We start from the raw sequence: 14,975 nt of genomic DNA on the forward strand, positions 1-14,975 counted from the left end.
ATTGTAAACCGCCCTGAGCCATTTTGGAAGGGCAGTATAAAAATCAAATAGATAGATAGATAGGTAGGTAGGTAGGTAGATGAAAAGTTGTCCTCTGGGTGGCTCACGATAAAACAGCAACAGAATAAAACATACAGTTAAAACACATAAAGCAAAAGATTACAATACAGAAACGTTTTTGAAACCTATTTTAAAAGGCCTGGGTGAACAAGGTGGTTTTCACCTGGCGTCTAAAAGGACAAGGTGATGATTCCAGGGGAGTCTCCACTCAGTGCTGATGGACACCGCCACTGACCTCTGGGCCTTACAGTGAAGAATGCTGCCGTGTTCCCACGCCCGTAGGCACTCTCCACTGTGGACCACGGAGTCTGAAGACCGGGGACCTGCTTCCTTGTGGAACCTTCTCACTTGCCGCTTCTCCAGACTGAGAAAGTGCGGCAGGAGGCGGCTGGCGGGAGGGAAAGCCACAGCAGCAGGAGGGCCTACCTTGATGCCTTTGGTGTCTTCTTCGTCAAAGGAGCCGATGTCGAAGGCGTCCGCGGCGTTCACTTCTCCCCGGGGAGGAATCAAGGGCGGGGTGTACTGGCAAAGCAAGAGAGGCAGAGTTACGCTTCGAAAACTCTTTGTACGCAAGCCGTGTGCCTCCCAAAGCAGAGCCACAAACTTCCTCCAGAGGGCCCCGGAATGCCACCGCCAAGAGCTCTCTGCGGATGTGGAGTGCTGGGAGAAACCTCGGGCAGGGGCCTCTCCCAGCCCGACCTGGAGAGGCTGCCAGGCAGTGAACCGGACGCCTTCTCCAGGCAAGCCTGCAGGTTGCTCTCCCACTGAGCTACGGCCCCGCCCCCTAAGGGGAAGACCTGACCGGGCTCACACACAGAGTCTCCCATTCAAACGCAAGCCAAGGTGGGCCCTGCTTAGCAAAGGGGACACATCCATGCTTGCTGGCACAAGACCAGCTCCCCGTACGGGTCAGGATGTACTCAGAAGCCATTCTGCAGAATCTCCTTCCAAGTGGGAGACTCAGGACTCCTCCGGCCCCTTTTCTCTCGGTAAACCCCACGGGACCGAGGAGCTAAGCTGCCCCACGGCACCCCTCTGGGCTGGCCTGCAGCTGCCCTTTGGCTGCTTTGACACGGTGCTGAGAATCACAGCGTCAATGGCTACCTTTTGCAGATAGACGTGCTGCCAGTGGATGCCCTTGAAGAAAGGATGCTCCTTCACCTCTTGTGCCCTGAGGAACAAAGCAGAACATGGGGGCTGGACTCTCCCTGCTAACTGAGCCAGGAGGCACTTTTTCAGAGCGGTGATTCTCTTTATTTAACAGAGGGAGAGCAACTGGCCGTATCCATCCCCGGCACAGCATCCCTCCAGTGGCTGCTGCTGGTATCTGCCTTATGTTTCTTTTTAAGATTGTGAGCCCTTTAGAGACAGGAAGCCACCTTATTTGTTTGTTTAGATCTACGTAAACTGCTTTGGAAACTTCTGCTGAAAAGCAGTACATAAATATTTGTCATATTCAGATTGTCACATTCTCTTGAGTCACAGAGCCAGAATACCACCTTTTCCTGAAGGCAGTGTTACCCTTTCTGGCCTCGGTCCATAACACAGCAAACTAGAACTATCGTCCAACCACCCTTTAAAAGACCCAACATTTCCACGAGGAAAGCAAACCTCTAGGAATGCAACTTTTATCAATGTGTTCTATTTAGGAATCTCAGAGCTGGGTGGCCAGAAGTTGTCAGACTGCAACTCCCATCATCCCAGCCATTTTGGCTGGGGATAATGGGAGTTGTAGTCCGGCAACATCTGGGGACCTGGCTTTTGAGAACCCTTGTGTTATAATGGCTTTTAAAAATATCTTCTGCCCAACCAAATGAGGGCAACTTTTCTGACGGTTAAAATGCTTTGAATGGGTTAATCTCGTCCATCAAGCTTAGTGCCTTTGCTTAGAAGTGCAGCAATATTTCTGAAGTCGCACAAAACTGTCTCCTGCAAGCCGTGACTCACCCGCTGCCCTGGCAGCCCAGCCTCTTGCCAACATCTCGCTGGAGAAGACCTTCCAAGAGGGACTTCAGCTCCGGAGAAAATGCATCTGGCAATTCCACATTCTGGGGAGGAAACAGGACCGGAAGGTCAGCCAGCTGAAGCCTGCCTGAGCTCCGAGTAAGATCCAACACAGACACAGACACAGACACACACACAGGTCTTGGCCAGAAGTGACCATGCTGGTGTCCAGTTTGGGAACGCTCTAGGGCAGTGGCGGCTGGAGATGATGGGAGTTGCAGTCCTGTGGACAGCCCTTCTCTAGGGAGGCTTACCTGGCATCCTGTTGGGTTTCTTTTCAGCACTGAGTGAAGACCTTGTTCTTTGCTTTTCAGGTGGGGCTCTCTTAATACTGATTTTATGCAGCAATGCTACTGCAGAAGCTGCAGAGAGCTTTGGGCTCATGGTAGCCCTCTCCTCTGCCTGCAGACTGGCCATTCACCCCGTAGAGCTGCATGGTTAACCGCACAGCTCTACCGGATGCATGGCCAGCCTGCAGGCAGCACGGCTCTCAGGTGGGGTGGGGAAATGTCACCTGAGCTGCTGCCGGGAAGCAGAGGCAGCTGTGCCTCCTTGGGTGCGCGCGTGCAGAGGCACATTCAGACTCACACTCCCCGGCACATTAGGACAAGCTGGGATGGGCTCAGATGCTTCAAGAGAAGCATGTCTGGCCTCCAGAGAGCAGAGCTGGAAAGCCACAAGGCCACGGCGCGGCAAGAAATGCAGCACAGGAAGGCGCGGTTAAAATCCTCACCACGGTGAGCGTCATGCGGTCAATTTCGTGCTTGTCTTTGGTTTTGTGCTGTCTGAAAGGGCTGTGCCTGCAGAAGGGAGACACAAACAAAAAACATCCGTTCAGCTGGGGAGGGGAAAGGAGGGGGCACCCAAGTGGGGGGAAAGCACCACAGTTCCAAGCACTAACCAGTCTGAAAACGCAACCTCAGGAGGCAAAAAGTTGCCCGCCATCCCCAAATCAAAACCAACATTTAATCGATCCCCAAACTGGACGTCAGGCCAAGGGATAAACCCGTCTGCATGCTGCCTGAAATACATTAATTCACAAGAAGCTGCCAGGAGCCCAAAGCACCCACCCCAAGGAGGTTGCCTTCTGTGCCTCGGCACGAATCATTTCTCTGGCCTTCCCTCATCCCAACCGGCGTCCACCAGCAAATAGGGAGTTCTGTGCAGACTGATGGGATCCCTCACTCCCAGTGCAGACGCACAATAGCATCTACCCCCAGCCCCCGTCCCTGAGAGGGCAACCCACTGCATCTCTGCACGAGTCCCTGTTCTGTGCGGGCCTCCTGCCAATCAGGAAGCACTCACCCTGGGCAGTGCAGCCCGCCCAGAAGCACAAGGCAGAAGGCAGAGCTCGATGGAAAGGCAGCCTCCTCTGCAGGCGCCAAGTTCCAGGTCCCATCTCTGGCATTTTCCGTTCAAAGAGGGATCCAAGACCCTCACCTAAACCTTGGAGAGCCACTGCCAGGCAGAGCACTGGACTGGAGTCCAGACTGAGCAAGGATACACCGATTCCATATAAAGCAGCTGCCTATGTCCTGGGGGCAGGTAACTTGCCTTTCCACAAAAGGAAGGCGGTCTCAAGACGGCTCATTCAACCCGGCTCATTCAACCCGCAGAGGGCAGCGATGCTTCCAGCCGGAGAGAAGCCACCTGTCTCACCCCCCACCGCAAAGACAGCTGGACTCACCCCCGGAGGAGTTTGAAGAGCATGCAGCCCAAGGAGAACCAGTCAGCGCTGCTGTCGTAGGCGGTCCCCTTCTGGAGCACCTCGGGGGCCATGTAGCCGTGAGTTCCACTGCGGGAGGCAGGCAAAAGGGACCGGTGAGCACCCAAAGGAAGACCAGGGCGCAGGGATGGCCTGGTCCCGGTTGGTGGGGCCTGGGGTCAGCACAGGACCCCAGGCTCACAGGAAACTGGGGCTCACCCCACAACAAGACCCCGAGGGCAAAGCTCTCACTCCTGTGCTCTGCAACTCCCCTCGGTTTGTGTTTAGCAAAGAAATTGCAAGCCAGACCAGGGATCCCGCCCTGCAGGGCAGAGTCAGCTTTGCAGGGACGGGATGGGCTCTGTCCCCCAGGCGCGCCGGCCATGTCCCGGGGAAATCTAACTCGAGAGAAGGAGCTGCCAGTCTGCCTGGGGGGACGCGGAGGCCGGCATGCGGCCTGCCTCGACTCCTGGAGTGGGCCACAAGCGACTGCTCCTTCAAGCTAGTTTGCTTTCTCATCACCCCTGGTTTCATGGGTGGCGCTGTGACTTCCCTCCCCCCACCCCTGCTCATTCTCAGATTCTGACCCCTCTGCTAAAACAAGTCACTTTTTGATTGTGTGACGGCTGTTCATTGTTTAGCGTGTGCCTAACCCTAAAAAAACCCCACACGGCTGAGCTGCCCAGGGCATGTTGTTGTAAAAGCGGGCAGCTCTAGCTTGGGGGCTAGCCCTCCCACCCTGTCCAGAGGCCACTGCGGCTACCCAGAGTCCCGTTTCTGAAACGGAGGGAGGGCGTTCCTGTCCGGCCGGGCTTCCCAAGGTTGTTTTAAAAAGAAGTGCACCCCTTCTGTCACAACCTTCAGCTCCGGTGCCCCATAGAGACTGCGTGTGTTTATGCACACACACACACACACACACACACACACGGTACAGCTATGAGACAACTGCTTCCATCACTGGCTTACATCCAGACTCAGTTACTCATGAGCCGCCTTCGTGAAACCACTTGCCCTATTAAATTCCACTGGGGGTGCTCAGAGCTAATTTCCTGAAGCCTGACAGTCAGGCCGAGGGGAGGGGTCTGCTGAGCTTCAGCACGCAGCCAGCCAATCAGGAGCACCCTCCTTTTCTGCAGCGGGCACACTGCTGAGGATGCAGCCAGCAATCTCCAGACGGGGAGGCAGAGGAGTACCTCGGGGAGCCCTTCAAGTCTGCCTAGGGGTACTAGATCCCCTGTTGGGAAGTCAGGCTGTAAGGCATCGTGTGTGGGGGGGGTGCACCTTGAGGACTGGAGCTCCGAGGAGCTGGCTGGATACTCACACGCTGGCATGGGGCTTCTTCTTGGAGAAATCGCAAGCTAGCCCGAGGTCGGAAATCCTCACGTGGCCATGTTCGTCCAGCAGGATGTTGGCTGGCTAGAAGCACACCAAAAAGCACTCGTTACTTAGCTATGGGAACAAGGATGTGCGTGGCCCACAGGGCCCATTGACCAAACTGCACACACAAAAAGAACATGCACCCAACACCAGCCTGGCTGATCGCAGAAGGGGTCCCACTTCTGCAGAGACATCCCCCAAGGGGTCCTTTGCTTTCATCTTGCAAGACCTCCCTTGGGAAGAACCACACGCTCAAGCAGTAGACCAAGCACAAGCACAGGCCAAGGATGAAGCAGAGCTCTGTGGAACTCGAAAGCCTGCACACTTCGGACACCACACTCAGCTTCCGGGCAAGGGCTACCTTCAAGTCTCTGTAGACGACGAAGCGGTTGTGCATGTGCTCGAGGCCCAGGATGATCTCCGTGGCGTAGAAGCGCATCTCCTTCTCCGAAAACACCCCGTGCTGTGAGAGGTGGTAGTGCAGATCTCCGCCTGGGAGCAGAAGGGGAGGACCTCGGTTTCAGACCCCAGCATCTCAGGTTGGAAAAGACCCCCCACGCAGAGAAGAGAAGCCACAGCAGCCGCCTTCCTGAAGCAGACCCATTTTCTCCCCCCCCCACACACACACCATGCGTCATTCAAGCCTGCTGCTCACTACACCAGGCCATCCTCTCCCTTCTGGACCCATTTCTCCCAAGTCTCCACCCAAGGGTGCCATGAACAAGCTGGATTCTGTCGGCGGCTGCCCAGACCAGCCCATTCACACACACAATTTGCTTCTCCTCAACACGTGGGGCGGACCTCAGAGCCCCACTCCGAAGCATCCCATGCAAACCCGCCCGTTCTCCTAAGGTTTCCCCAGAGACTGTCCTCACGCCTCCAGGCCCTGCTGCACAGCTCTAAGTGCCAAAAACCTATTCTGTGGTTGAGAAAAGGAAAGGAATGGTTTTCCAGAAGTGCGATCCGCAGACGGGGGTAATGGGCGAGGAGTAACCACAGGCAGGCAATCAACACACAGCCGGGAGGGCAAGGCAGGGCTTCTCGGCAGTCCTGGATCCCAGCGGACTTCCTTGCAGACATTAAGCAAGGGCTGGAACCGCTTTCCGGCAAGGCACTCCGGGCTCCAGGTGGGCGTCTGGAAGATGGGATCTATCCCCGTGAGCTACCAGAGCTGGGCACCATCATCCCCTGTAAAGAGCTGGCAGCATGGAGATCCTGGATCAGCCGGGCCAGGTCAAAATACTCAGAGCCTTCACTCAGCCTTCTACCCAGGCTGGTCTGCAAAGCAGGATTCGCTGCCTGCAGCACAATTCTGGGTCGAACTCAGCCTCCTGAGACAGGATCATAGCTCAGTGGCAGAGGATCTGCTCTGCATGCAGAACGCCCCAGGTTCAATCCCTGGCAGCATCTCCAGGTAGGGCTGGGAGAGACTCCTGCCTGGAACCTTGGAGAGCTGCTGCCAGTCAGAGCAGACAATTACTGAGCTAGATGGACCAAATAGGGACATGCAAATCAATCCAAATCTGAATCGATTTGACTCAAATCTAGGTGATTCAAGCGACCTGAATTTGAATCGAATCACCCCTTGAAAAGGGCAGATTCAAATTCGAATTGCATTTTCAAATTCAGTTTAAGGGCTATTTGGCACCTCTTAAAAACCATTCAGGCCCCCTGATTGGTTAAAAAATGTGCCAAAACAGGCTCAAATCAATTCAAAATGAATTTTCGAATTCAATTTGAAATTGTGAAATTTGATTTGAAAAATTCCATTCATGTGCATCCCTAGGACCAAGTGTCTAACTCGGTAGAAAGCAGCTTCCAATGTGCCCAGCCCACGAGGCTGACATCATGCAACTGATCATGTCGACTCAAGGGAATGTACCAACATGAATGATCGAGAATGCCCACTGAAATGCATCGGTTCCTTCCGAATGGCCGTGGAATGCATCGGATTTCGGAAGGATCTTGCTTACCATTCATCAAGTCCAGAATGAAGCACAACTTGTCAGGGGTGTGGAAGGCATATGTCATGCACACGATAAAAGGGCAGTCCTAGGATAAAGGAAGGCCAAACCTTAGGAAGCAAAATGCAGTTCTCCCTACAAAAGGCCCACCCTTCTGAAGGGTTGGCAGGCAGAGACCCCAGGGACTTATTTTTACTTATTTAGATATATATATGTTATACTGCCCTTCTGCCGAAGACCCCAGGGCAGTTAACAACAGATTTCGATAAAAAACATCCTACAAATAAAACAAGAACAGCTATAATTTCAAAGAGAGAGCAGGGAAAAACTCATTGGCCAAAAGCCTGGTTAAAAAGGGCAGTCCGGTTCGAATCCCCACTGGTATGTTTCCCAGACTATGGGAAACACCTTTATCGGGCAGCAGTGATATAGTAAGATGCTGAAAGGCATCATCTCATACTGTGAGGGAGGAGGCAATGGTCAACCCCTCCTGTATTCTACCAAAGACAACCACAGGGCTCTGTGGGCGCCAGGAGTCGACACCAACTCGATGGCACATTTTACCTAAGCAAGATGGAAGAGTCCTGCCACTCACTCTTTAGGAGCACTGGAAAGGACCAGCTTTCCAAACCCAGCATCAGATAAGAGGAAAGCGTGCCATGGATCTGGGCGCAGAAGCCACTCTGGAGACTTCCAGGCACCCACTGGAGCTGCCCTGCCCGCCACGCTGCCTTTGGGCTTGGAAACTCAGACGCACCAATCGCTGTGGGGCTGGCGCTCCCTCCGTCTCCGGCACATAAAAGCTTTCCTCCATCATAAAAGAATGTGTGTGCGTGGGGTGGGGGGTGGGGATCACAGCCGTTGCAAATCTCTCGCCCTCCCTGTGAATCATCGCAATGGACAAAGAATCCCCCTTTCTCGGGAGCGATGATCTTGGACAAGGTGGCCCCATCGGTGGCATTATCTGGCTTTCTCCTCCCTGCTCCGCGAGCATTGTGAGGCACGCAGGCCCCTGTGAAAGGCAGACTCCTCCTTGCTCTGCCTGCTCAGATAAGCTGCAGGGGACAGAGGATGGGGCTGGCTCAGCGAGGCCGGCAGTGAAAGGTGGGGAAGAGGAGCTGGGCGGAGGCGGAGGGGCTTGTTGAGGCGCCCTCTGCACGACAGCGTGTCCTGTCCCCCGAACGCTCATGTCCCGTTCCGAGGAGCAGCTGCTGCAGCAGCGCATGGGGCGCTTTGAAGCAAGGAGCCCCAAGTCCCAGGACATCCTGCACCACAGAGACGGGGGCCTGGGTATAGCGCCGCTGGATTCTGCCCACTTGCAGCACGCATTTGGTTCCCCTCGCTGCTGGCATTCTGGCCTGCAGAAGCCCTTTGCCCCAGGCCCTCGGCTCCCACTTCCTTGGGCCATGCTCACCCCCCAAGTTCCTGCCTTTAGGCTAGGAATTATGGGGGGGGGAGTTATGGGGAGGAGAGCTGGCCTTGTGTGGTAGCCAGCAGGATGCTAAGCAGGGTCTGCCCTGGTTGGCATGTGGATGGGAGACTACGTGTGTGAGCACTGTAAGCTATTCCCTTTAGGGGGCGAGGCCACTCTGGGAAGAGCTGAAGGTTCCCAGCTCCCTCCCTGGCAGCATCTCCAAGAGAGGGCTGAGGGAGACCCCTCGGAGAAGCCGCTCCCAGTCTGTGTGGACAGGACAGAGCTGCAGGGACCAAGGGCCTGCCTTGGAAGAAGGCAGCTTCCTCTGTACCTGTGCGCTTGGCAGGGGGGGGGCTCTTAATGCTCACCTCCACTACCGAGCATTACAATTCCTGGATCTCCTTTCTTAGAGAGCAAAATTCTTAGAATCGTCTCCCTCGCCCAGCTGCTTCCCAAAACATGGGGTCATGGCTTCAAGTCAGTCAGTCCCACCCCCACGCCCCCGTAAGGTCAGCCCCTTCCCTCTGGACGCCGTTTCCCGGGTTGCATCCTGACCCAGAAGGCAAAGGCTCGGTGCCTTTCCTCTTCCAACAGGGCCGGGTCTCATGCGCCCAGTGGGAACAGCACGCGCTCGTCAGGAACAAAAAAAATTAACCTTTCCGTCAGCATCCCCGGTAACCATGGCAACTGGAGGTGCTCTCGGCTTGACGCAAGGAGGTTATTATTCTCTGAAGATCCTGCCGCTTCCACGTCTGTCTCCCAGCCAGCCCAGAGAGCAGCGTCTGTGGCTGTGCGGTCGGGAGGGAGGGGTGCTCAGCACACATCACTCTCGACTTGGGTTAGGCCAGGGAGAAGGCGGTCGGCTCTCAAACAAGGAACTCGCCTCCCCAAACGCTGGACCAGATGGGCCTTGGGCCGGATCCTTTCCCACACAGCGCATAATTAATCCATGGGATCCTTTGCCACGGGATGTGGGGAGGGCCACCAGCTGGGATGGCTTCGAAAAGGGCTTAGACAAATTCATGGAGGACACAGGTCTATCAATGGCTACTAGTCTGGTGGCTGTGGGCCACCTCCAGCCTCAGAGGCAGGATTGTTGTTGTTGTTGTTGTTATTATTATTATTTTAAATTTATATCCCGCTCTTCCTCCAAGGAGCCCAGAGCAGTGTACTACATACTTGAGTTTATCTTTTGCAACAACCCTGTGAAGTAGGTTAGGCTGAGAGAGAAGTGACTGGCCCAGAGTCACCCAGCTAGTTTCATGGCTGAATGGGGATTTGAACTCGGGTCTCCCCGGTATTGGAAGCCTCTCAATACTAACAGCAGGAGAGAGGGCCTGCCCTCACCTCTGGCCTGTGGGCTTCTCAGAGGCATCTGGTGGGCCACTGTGTGGGAAACGGGAGGCTGGACTAGATGGGCCTCCTTGGGCCTGATCCAGCAGGGCTGTTCTTATGGTACACGACTGGGAGCCAGGCACAGCCAGGATCAGGAAAGCTCATTTTAGATCGTGAGCCCTTTGGGGACAGGAATCCAACATATTTGTTTGTTTTGTTTTCTCTATGTAAATTGCTTTGGAAACCTTTGTTGAAAAGAGGTGCATAAATATGTGTGGTGGTGCTCGTTCCAGCAATGGAAGCCAGCCTGTGCCTGTCCACCTGTCCACATAACATACGCAATCCCTGACACATCATGTTTCTGCAGCGTGAACAAGGCCACGGCATACTCACGCCAGTGCTGACGAGGGACAGCATGATCCTTTCGTTTAAGGCCAGCGTCTCCCCTTGCTTCATCTTGATCCGCTTCTTATCCAAACATTTCATTGCATACCTGAAAGCGTAGAAAGGGGGCTCACTGGGAGGGCTGGAGGCACCAGCTCCTGACTGCTGGTTCAAGACTGGGGGGAGAGCTGGTCTTGCGGTAGCACAGAGGAATGGGAGTGCTGGAAGATATTCCCCTCACAAGATGGGGCCATAGCTCATCAGCAGAGCACCCGCATGCTTGCGTGCAGGAGGTCCTAGGTTCAGCACCTCCAGGTATTTATTTATTATTCCCATTCCCACCCCCCATACATTATTGCTCAGGGCTGCTGGAAAGGTCTCCAGCCTGGAACCTTGGAGAGCTGCTGCCAGTCAGTGTAGTCCAGGTTTCTCAACGTGTGGGTCCCCAGATGTTATTGGACTTCAGCTCCCATAATGCCTAGCCCCAGTGGCCTCTGGTTGGGAAATATGGGAGTTGAAGTCCAGTTACATCTGGGGACCCACACGTTGAGAACCCCTGGTGTAGACAATACTGAGCTAGATGGACCAAGGGCCCAACACTGCAAAAGGCAGCTTCCTATGTTCCTACACAGAGGAAGGGGATGAAACTCAGTGGAAGAGCATCCGCTTGCGTGCAGAAGGTCTGGCCAGCCCAGCAAGGTCCATGCCACTTAACTTACAAGCTGCCTTGCAGCCCTGGAGGGTGCAGCCCTCTCAGGTAAAGCCGAGGCCTGAACATACAAAAATGATACACCCCCCAAGCCAAGAGCAGGAAACGCCTCACTCACCCAAAGCTCATAAGGAGAAGAACTTGTTTTCAAGAGCTAATCAGTGGGCAACGTTTTTCTCCTTTTTAGATCTTGCTTAAAATTGGGTGTCCAAAAACGGAGGACCTCTGCAGATCTCCTCTGCCACCCACTCCCTTTTTAACCCCTAAATTGGCCAGCAACCACCACAGGCGACAGGACTGGGAAGCAGAAGGTCCTTTCCAATTGGAGATGTACTTCCATCCCCTCGGGAACTAGGTCTATTAAAAAGAGAGCCGTGCAATCTCTCCTCATGTTGATTGTTCCGCTTCTCAGGGATTTTGTTCAGATGCATTAAAAGCTCCTCTCATTAAAATGTAAACAATAGCGACTTGCATTTTCCCTGTGTCTGCTTTCCGGCAGCCGTAAACTTCTCCAAAGCCTCCCCGTCCGATGATCCGGTGCACGCTGAAATCATTCATGGTCAGCTGTGGGCAGAGAAAAGGCCAGTGGGGAAGCGACCTTCACAGATGACCAGCATCCCTGCCCTCAAGCACGTAACGCTGGCCGACCCTCCACACTGAAACTTGGATTAGAAAAATCTGGCTGCCTCTTGTTTTTGTTGAAAAGTGGTATATAAAAATTTGTTGTTGTTGCTAGATTCACAATACAGGCTTCTTCGCATGACCAGGACGTAGGAGGAAGCCTCCCATCCTAAACCGAGAGTGGAGGGATTCCATTTGCCAACTAAAAACCAAGGTCGGAGGGGGAGGAAGGGGCTGCGTCGGAAGCAGCAATGGGACAGGTGAGGTTCCTCCTCCGCATTCGCTGTACACAGCGGCTGACTGACAAAAACTGCTTCCCACGTGATCACGACCTTGGTTTTAAGCTGCAGAGACAGGCCAACGGGAGATTGTTCTGCTTCCAGTTTAGGACAGGGAGCTTCCTCTTAACCCTGGTCGTGTGAACTGCCCTATTAGATTTCTGAACCAATGTCCAACATACATATACACAGGTGCCCACCGGGAAACTACCAGAAACTGCCCAGGAGTCTGTGCTGGTCAAAGACCGAAATAAAGACCATGCTATGGCCAGGAGTCCAGGGTCTACCTCCCACCCAACCTGCCTTTAAAAGCACACACTTCTGATTACTTACGTGGATGTTTAGCTCTACATTTTTCCACTGACAAAATCTAGTAAACCTATCGCTGCAAAAAAGAAGAAAAGAGAGAGAGATCTGAACTGTGTATCATGGAAATGAACATAGAACTCTGTACTGAACCATTCGGCTGATTAGCGGCTGATTAGCAAATCTTTAGTCAGTAGACGGCAATTCCTTAGCAATACTTGATTCACGGAGTGGTGATAGAAAGCATCACGGAAACATCCCACTAAAAAGGCCCCCATTTTTCTTATTTCCTAGAGACTCTCATTTGTAATGTATTAACATTCTCCAAGCACAACCCAAGAAGAAAAACAATTAAACTCTGTGTTTCACAGAACTCTGTGGAATAATTAAGGAACAACATAGGTGTATGATTTAATGTATGTAACCAGGGAACAGTCTTTTTACTGCGAAATAAAATGATTAATTGTTTATTCCCAGGGCTTTAAAAAAGCAAATTGCTTTGTATAATGATCTCTGCTCTCATATATAGTACAAAATTATGGCTCATGTGTTGCCATCTAGCAGTCAGGATATACAAACACTGGTCTTTTCATTAAAGCAAGCAAAGTTAACAGCACAGGATCTGACCCCATTGCCTCTCTTCCAGCAAACCGTGGGCCAATAATCGGCAGCAGACTTTGCAAGACCTGAGCTGTCTAGGCAGCTCAGGTTTGGCAAAGATATCTCAACTTGCAAAAGGCTGAGGAATCAAATGGCCCATTAGACACATACCTTTCTAGAAATGCTTGGAAAGTCTTTCCCCGGAGACTGTCACAAATTTCTTCTATGTAGGGCTAGAGGAAAACAGAACAAAAAATAATTTTAGATGATCTCACCTAAAAGAGATCTACAAATTGGGTAACAAAATTTCAAAATGCATAACAGAGAGAGAAAAGAGTCAAAACAAAAAGTAAAAGGCACAACAAAACAAAACACAAACGGGAAACCAACAACTTCAAGTTTAACAGCAGGAAATTGACAAAGGGAACAGTTAATTGATGAACCTCTGCACAGAAAATCTGGAGAGAATTCAGGCCTAAGAGTCGAGGTTTTCAAACCCTGATTTGAGAGATGAAACACCTGATTCAGATTGAAAACTTCTGGCGTGATCCAAAATACACAAAAGGGTCCCATGTTGCTATGCAAACACATCTGGGGTCGGGGGGGGGAGACACCCCAGAAGTTGTTGAAGGATGAGAGGCTGCGTGACGCTGCTGCGCCCCTTCCGCTGGGAAACGGCCACATCAAGTTTGGCCCCACCATAGGCCCTCCGCTTTGACATGAAAATGTCTGTAGATGGGCTGAAGTACATTGCAAGTGTACACAGAGATAAGGAGGGAGGTCTCAAGCCCAGCAGGCAGAGCTGGTCTTGTGGTAGCAAACATGAATTGCCCCCTTTGCTAAGCAGGGTCTACCCTGGTTTGCATTTGGGTGGGAGACTACATATGAGCACTGTAAGATACCCCCCTTAGGGGATGGGGCCAGAGCTCAGTGGAAGAGCCCCTGCCTGCTTGCCTGCAGAAGGTTCCAGGTTCCCTCCCTGGCAGCAGCATCTCCAAGACAGGGCTGAGAGAGAGACTCCTGCCTGCAGGCTTGGAGAAGCCGCTGCCAGTCTGGGTAGACAATCTTGGGCTAGGTGGACCGAGGGTCTGACTCGGTAGGAGGCAGCTTCCTATGCCCCTATGCTAAGAAGAGTGTAAAACTCCTGGCCAAGGTGCTTCAGGCCAGGCGCTCTTTATCACTCTGCACAGCCAAGCCTGGACTTTCCAAGGGCCCCAAGCAATTGCCATTCTCCAGGCTGCCACTCACCTGGAAAAGGTTTGGGGGGACTTGCTTCTTGGAGAGGCGGGTCTGCACGTGATCGACCGTTGGCTTCGAGAAAGGCTGCAGGAGTTGGGGGAAGAAGGAGGAAGACTTGGAGGAAGACCATCCAAGTCATCAAAGGATCATCAAAGGATGAAGACTTCATCTTCACACAGAAATGCCTGCCGCTGCCCTGCCGCTGCCTCTCCCAGCTCTTTCAGGAGGGGAGGCGGGAGCCCAGAGAGAAGCACACTGTGCTCTCCGGCCCAAGCTCCAGACGTCTGCGCCGGGCAAGAGTGGAAGCGTATTCACAAAGCTCCACACGGGCATATGGCAACTCAAGTCCGGGAAGTCCATTAGGCTGGGCAGGAGGATCGGAACAGCCGTGGTGGATCAGGCCCAAGAAGGCCCATCCAGTCCGGCCATCCTGTTTCCCCACAGGGGGCCCATCAGACGCCTCCGAGAAGCCCACAGGCAAGAGATGAACATAAGAACAGCCCTGCTGGATCCGGCCCAATGCAGCCCCTCTAGTCCAGCCTCCTGTTTCGCACAGTGGCCCACCAGATGTCGCTGGAAGCCACAGGCAGGAGTTGAAAGGGGCAGACCCTCCCTCCTGCTGTGACTCCCCTGCAACCGGTACTCAGAGGGATCCTGCCTTGGAGGCTGGAGGTGGCCTGTAGCCCTCCAACTAGTAGCCGATGATAGACCTCTCCTCCATGAAGTTATCCAAACCCCTCTGAAAGCCATCCAAGCTAGTGGCCATCACCACATCCCATGGTAGAGAATTCCATAGATTAATTATGAGTGGGAAAGTACTTCCTTTTGTGGGTCCTAAATTTCCCGGCCATCAGTTTCATGGGATGGCCCCTGGTTCGAGTGTTGTGAGAGAGGGAGAAAAATGTCTCTCTGTCCACCCTCTCCACTCCATGCATAATTTTATACACCCCTATCATGTCTCCCCTTAGTCGCCTCTTTT

At 53.2% G+C, this 14,975-nt stretch overlaps 1 protein-coding gene across 3 annotated transcripts in view; it reads right to left on the reverse strand.

Moving 5' to 3' along the window:
• Nucleotides 1-14,975, reverse strand: part of GRK3 (G protein-coupled receptor kinase 3) — a 53,173-nt gene that overhangs the window by 10,567 nt on the left and 27,631 nt on the right. For all 3 annotated transcript variants that reach the window (XM_053279754.1, XM_053279753.1, XM_053279755.1), the window contains 13 exons: nucleotides 14,006-14,080; nucleotides 12,929-12,990; nucleotides 12,185-12,236; nucleotides 11,425-11,516; nucleotides 10,253-10,352; nucleotides 7,120-7,198; nucleotides 5,508-5,638; nucleotides 5,091-5,185; nucleotides 3,752-3,859; nucleotides 2,798-2,864; nucleotides 2,008-2,108; nucleotides 1,165-1,231; nucleotides 487-582 (listed from right to left, as the gene is read on the reverse strand). In XM_053279754.1, coding sequence (XP_053135729.1) covers nucleotides 487-582; nucleotides 1,165-1,231; nucleotides 2,008-2,108; nucleotides 2,798-2,864; nucleotides 3,752-3,859; nucleotides 5,091-5,185; nucleotides 5,508-5,638; nucleotides 7,120-7,198; nucleotides 10,253-10,352; nucleotides 11,425-11,516; nucleotides 12,185-12,236; nucleotides 12,929-12,990; nucleotides 14,006-14,080 — 1,125 coding nt within the window. The remainder of the gene's footprint in view (nucleotides 1-486; nucleotides 583-1,164; nucleotides 1,232-2,007; nucleotides 2,109-2,797; nucleotides 2,865-3,751; nucleotides 3,860-5,090; nucleotides 5,186-5,507; nucleotides 5,639-7,119; nucleotides 7,199-10,252; nucleotides 10,353-11,424; nucleotides 11,517-12,184; nucleotides 12,237-12,928; nucleotides 12,991-14,005; nucleotides 14,081-14,975) is intronic.

This window comes from Hemicordylus capensis, chromosome 15 (assembly GCF_027244095.1).
Source record: "Hemicordylus capensis ecotype Gifberg chromosome 15, rHemCap1.1.pri, whole genome shotgun sequence".
In the NCBI taxonomy this organism is placed as follows: Eukaryota; Metazoa; Chordata; class Lepidosauria; order Squamata; family Cordylidae; genus Hemicordylus; species Hemicordylus capensis.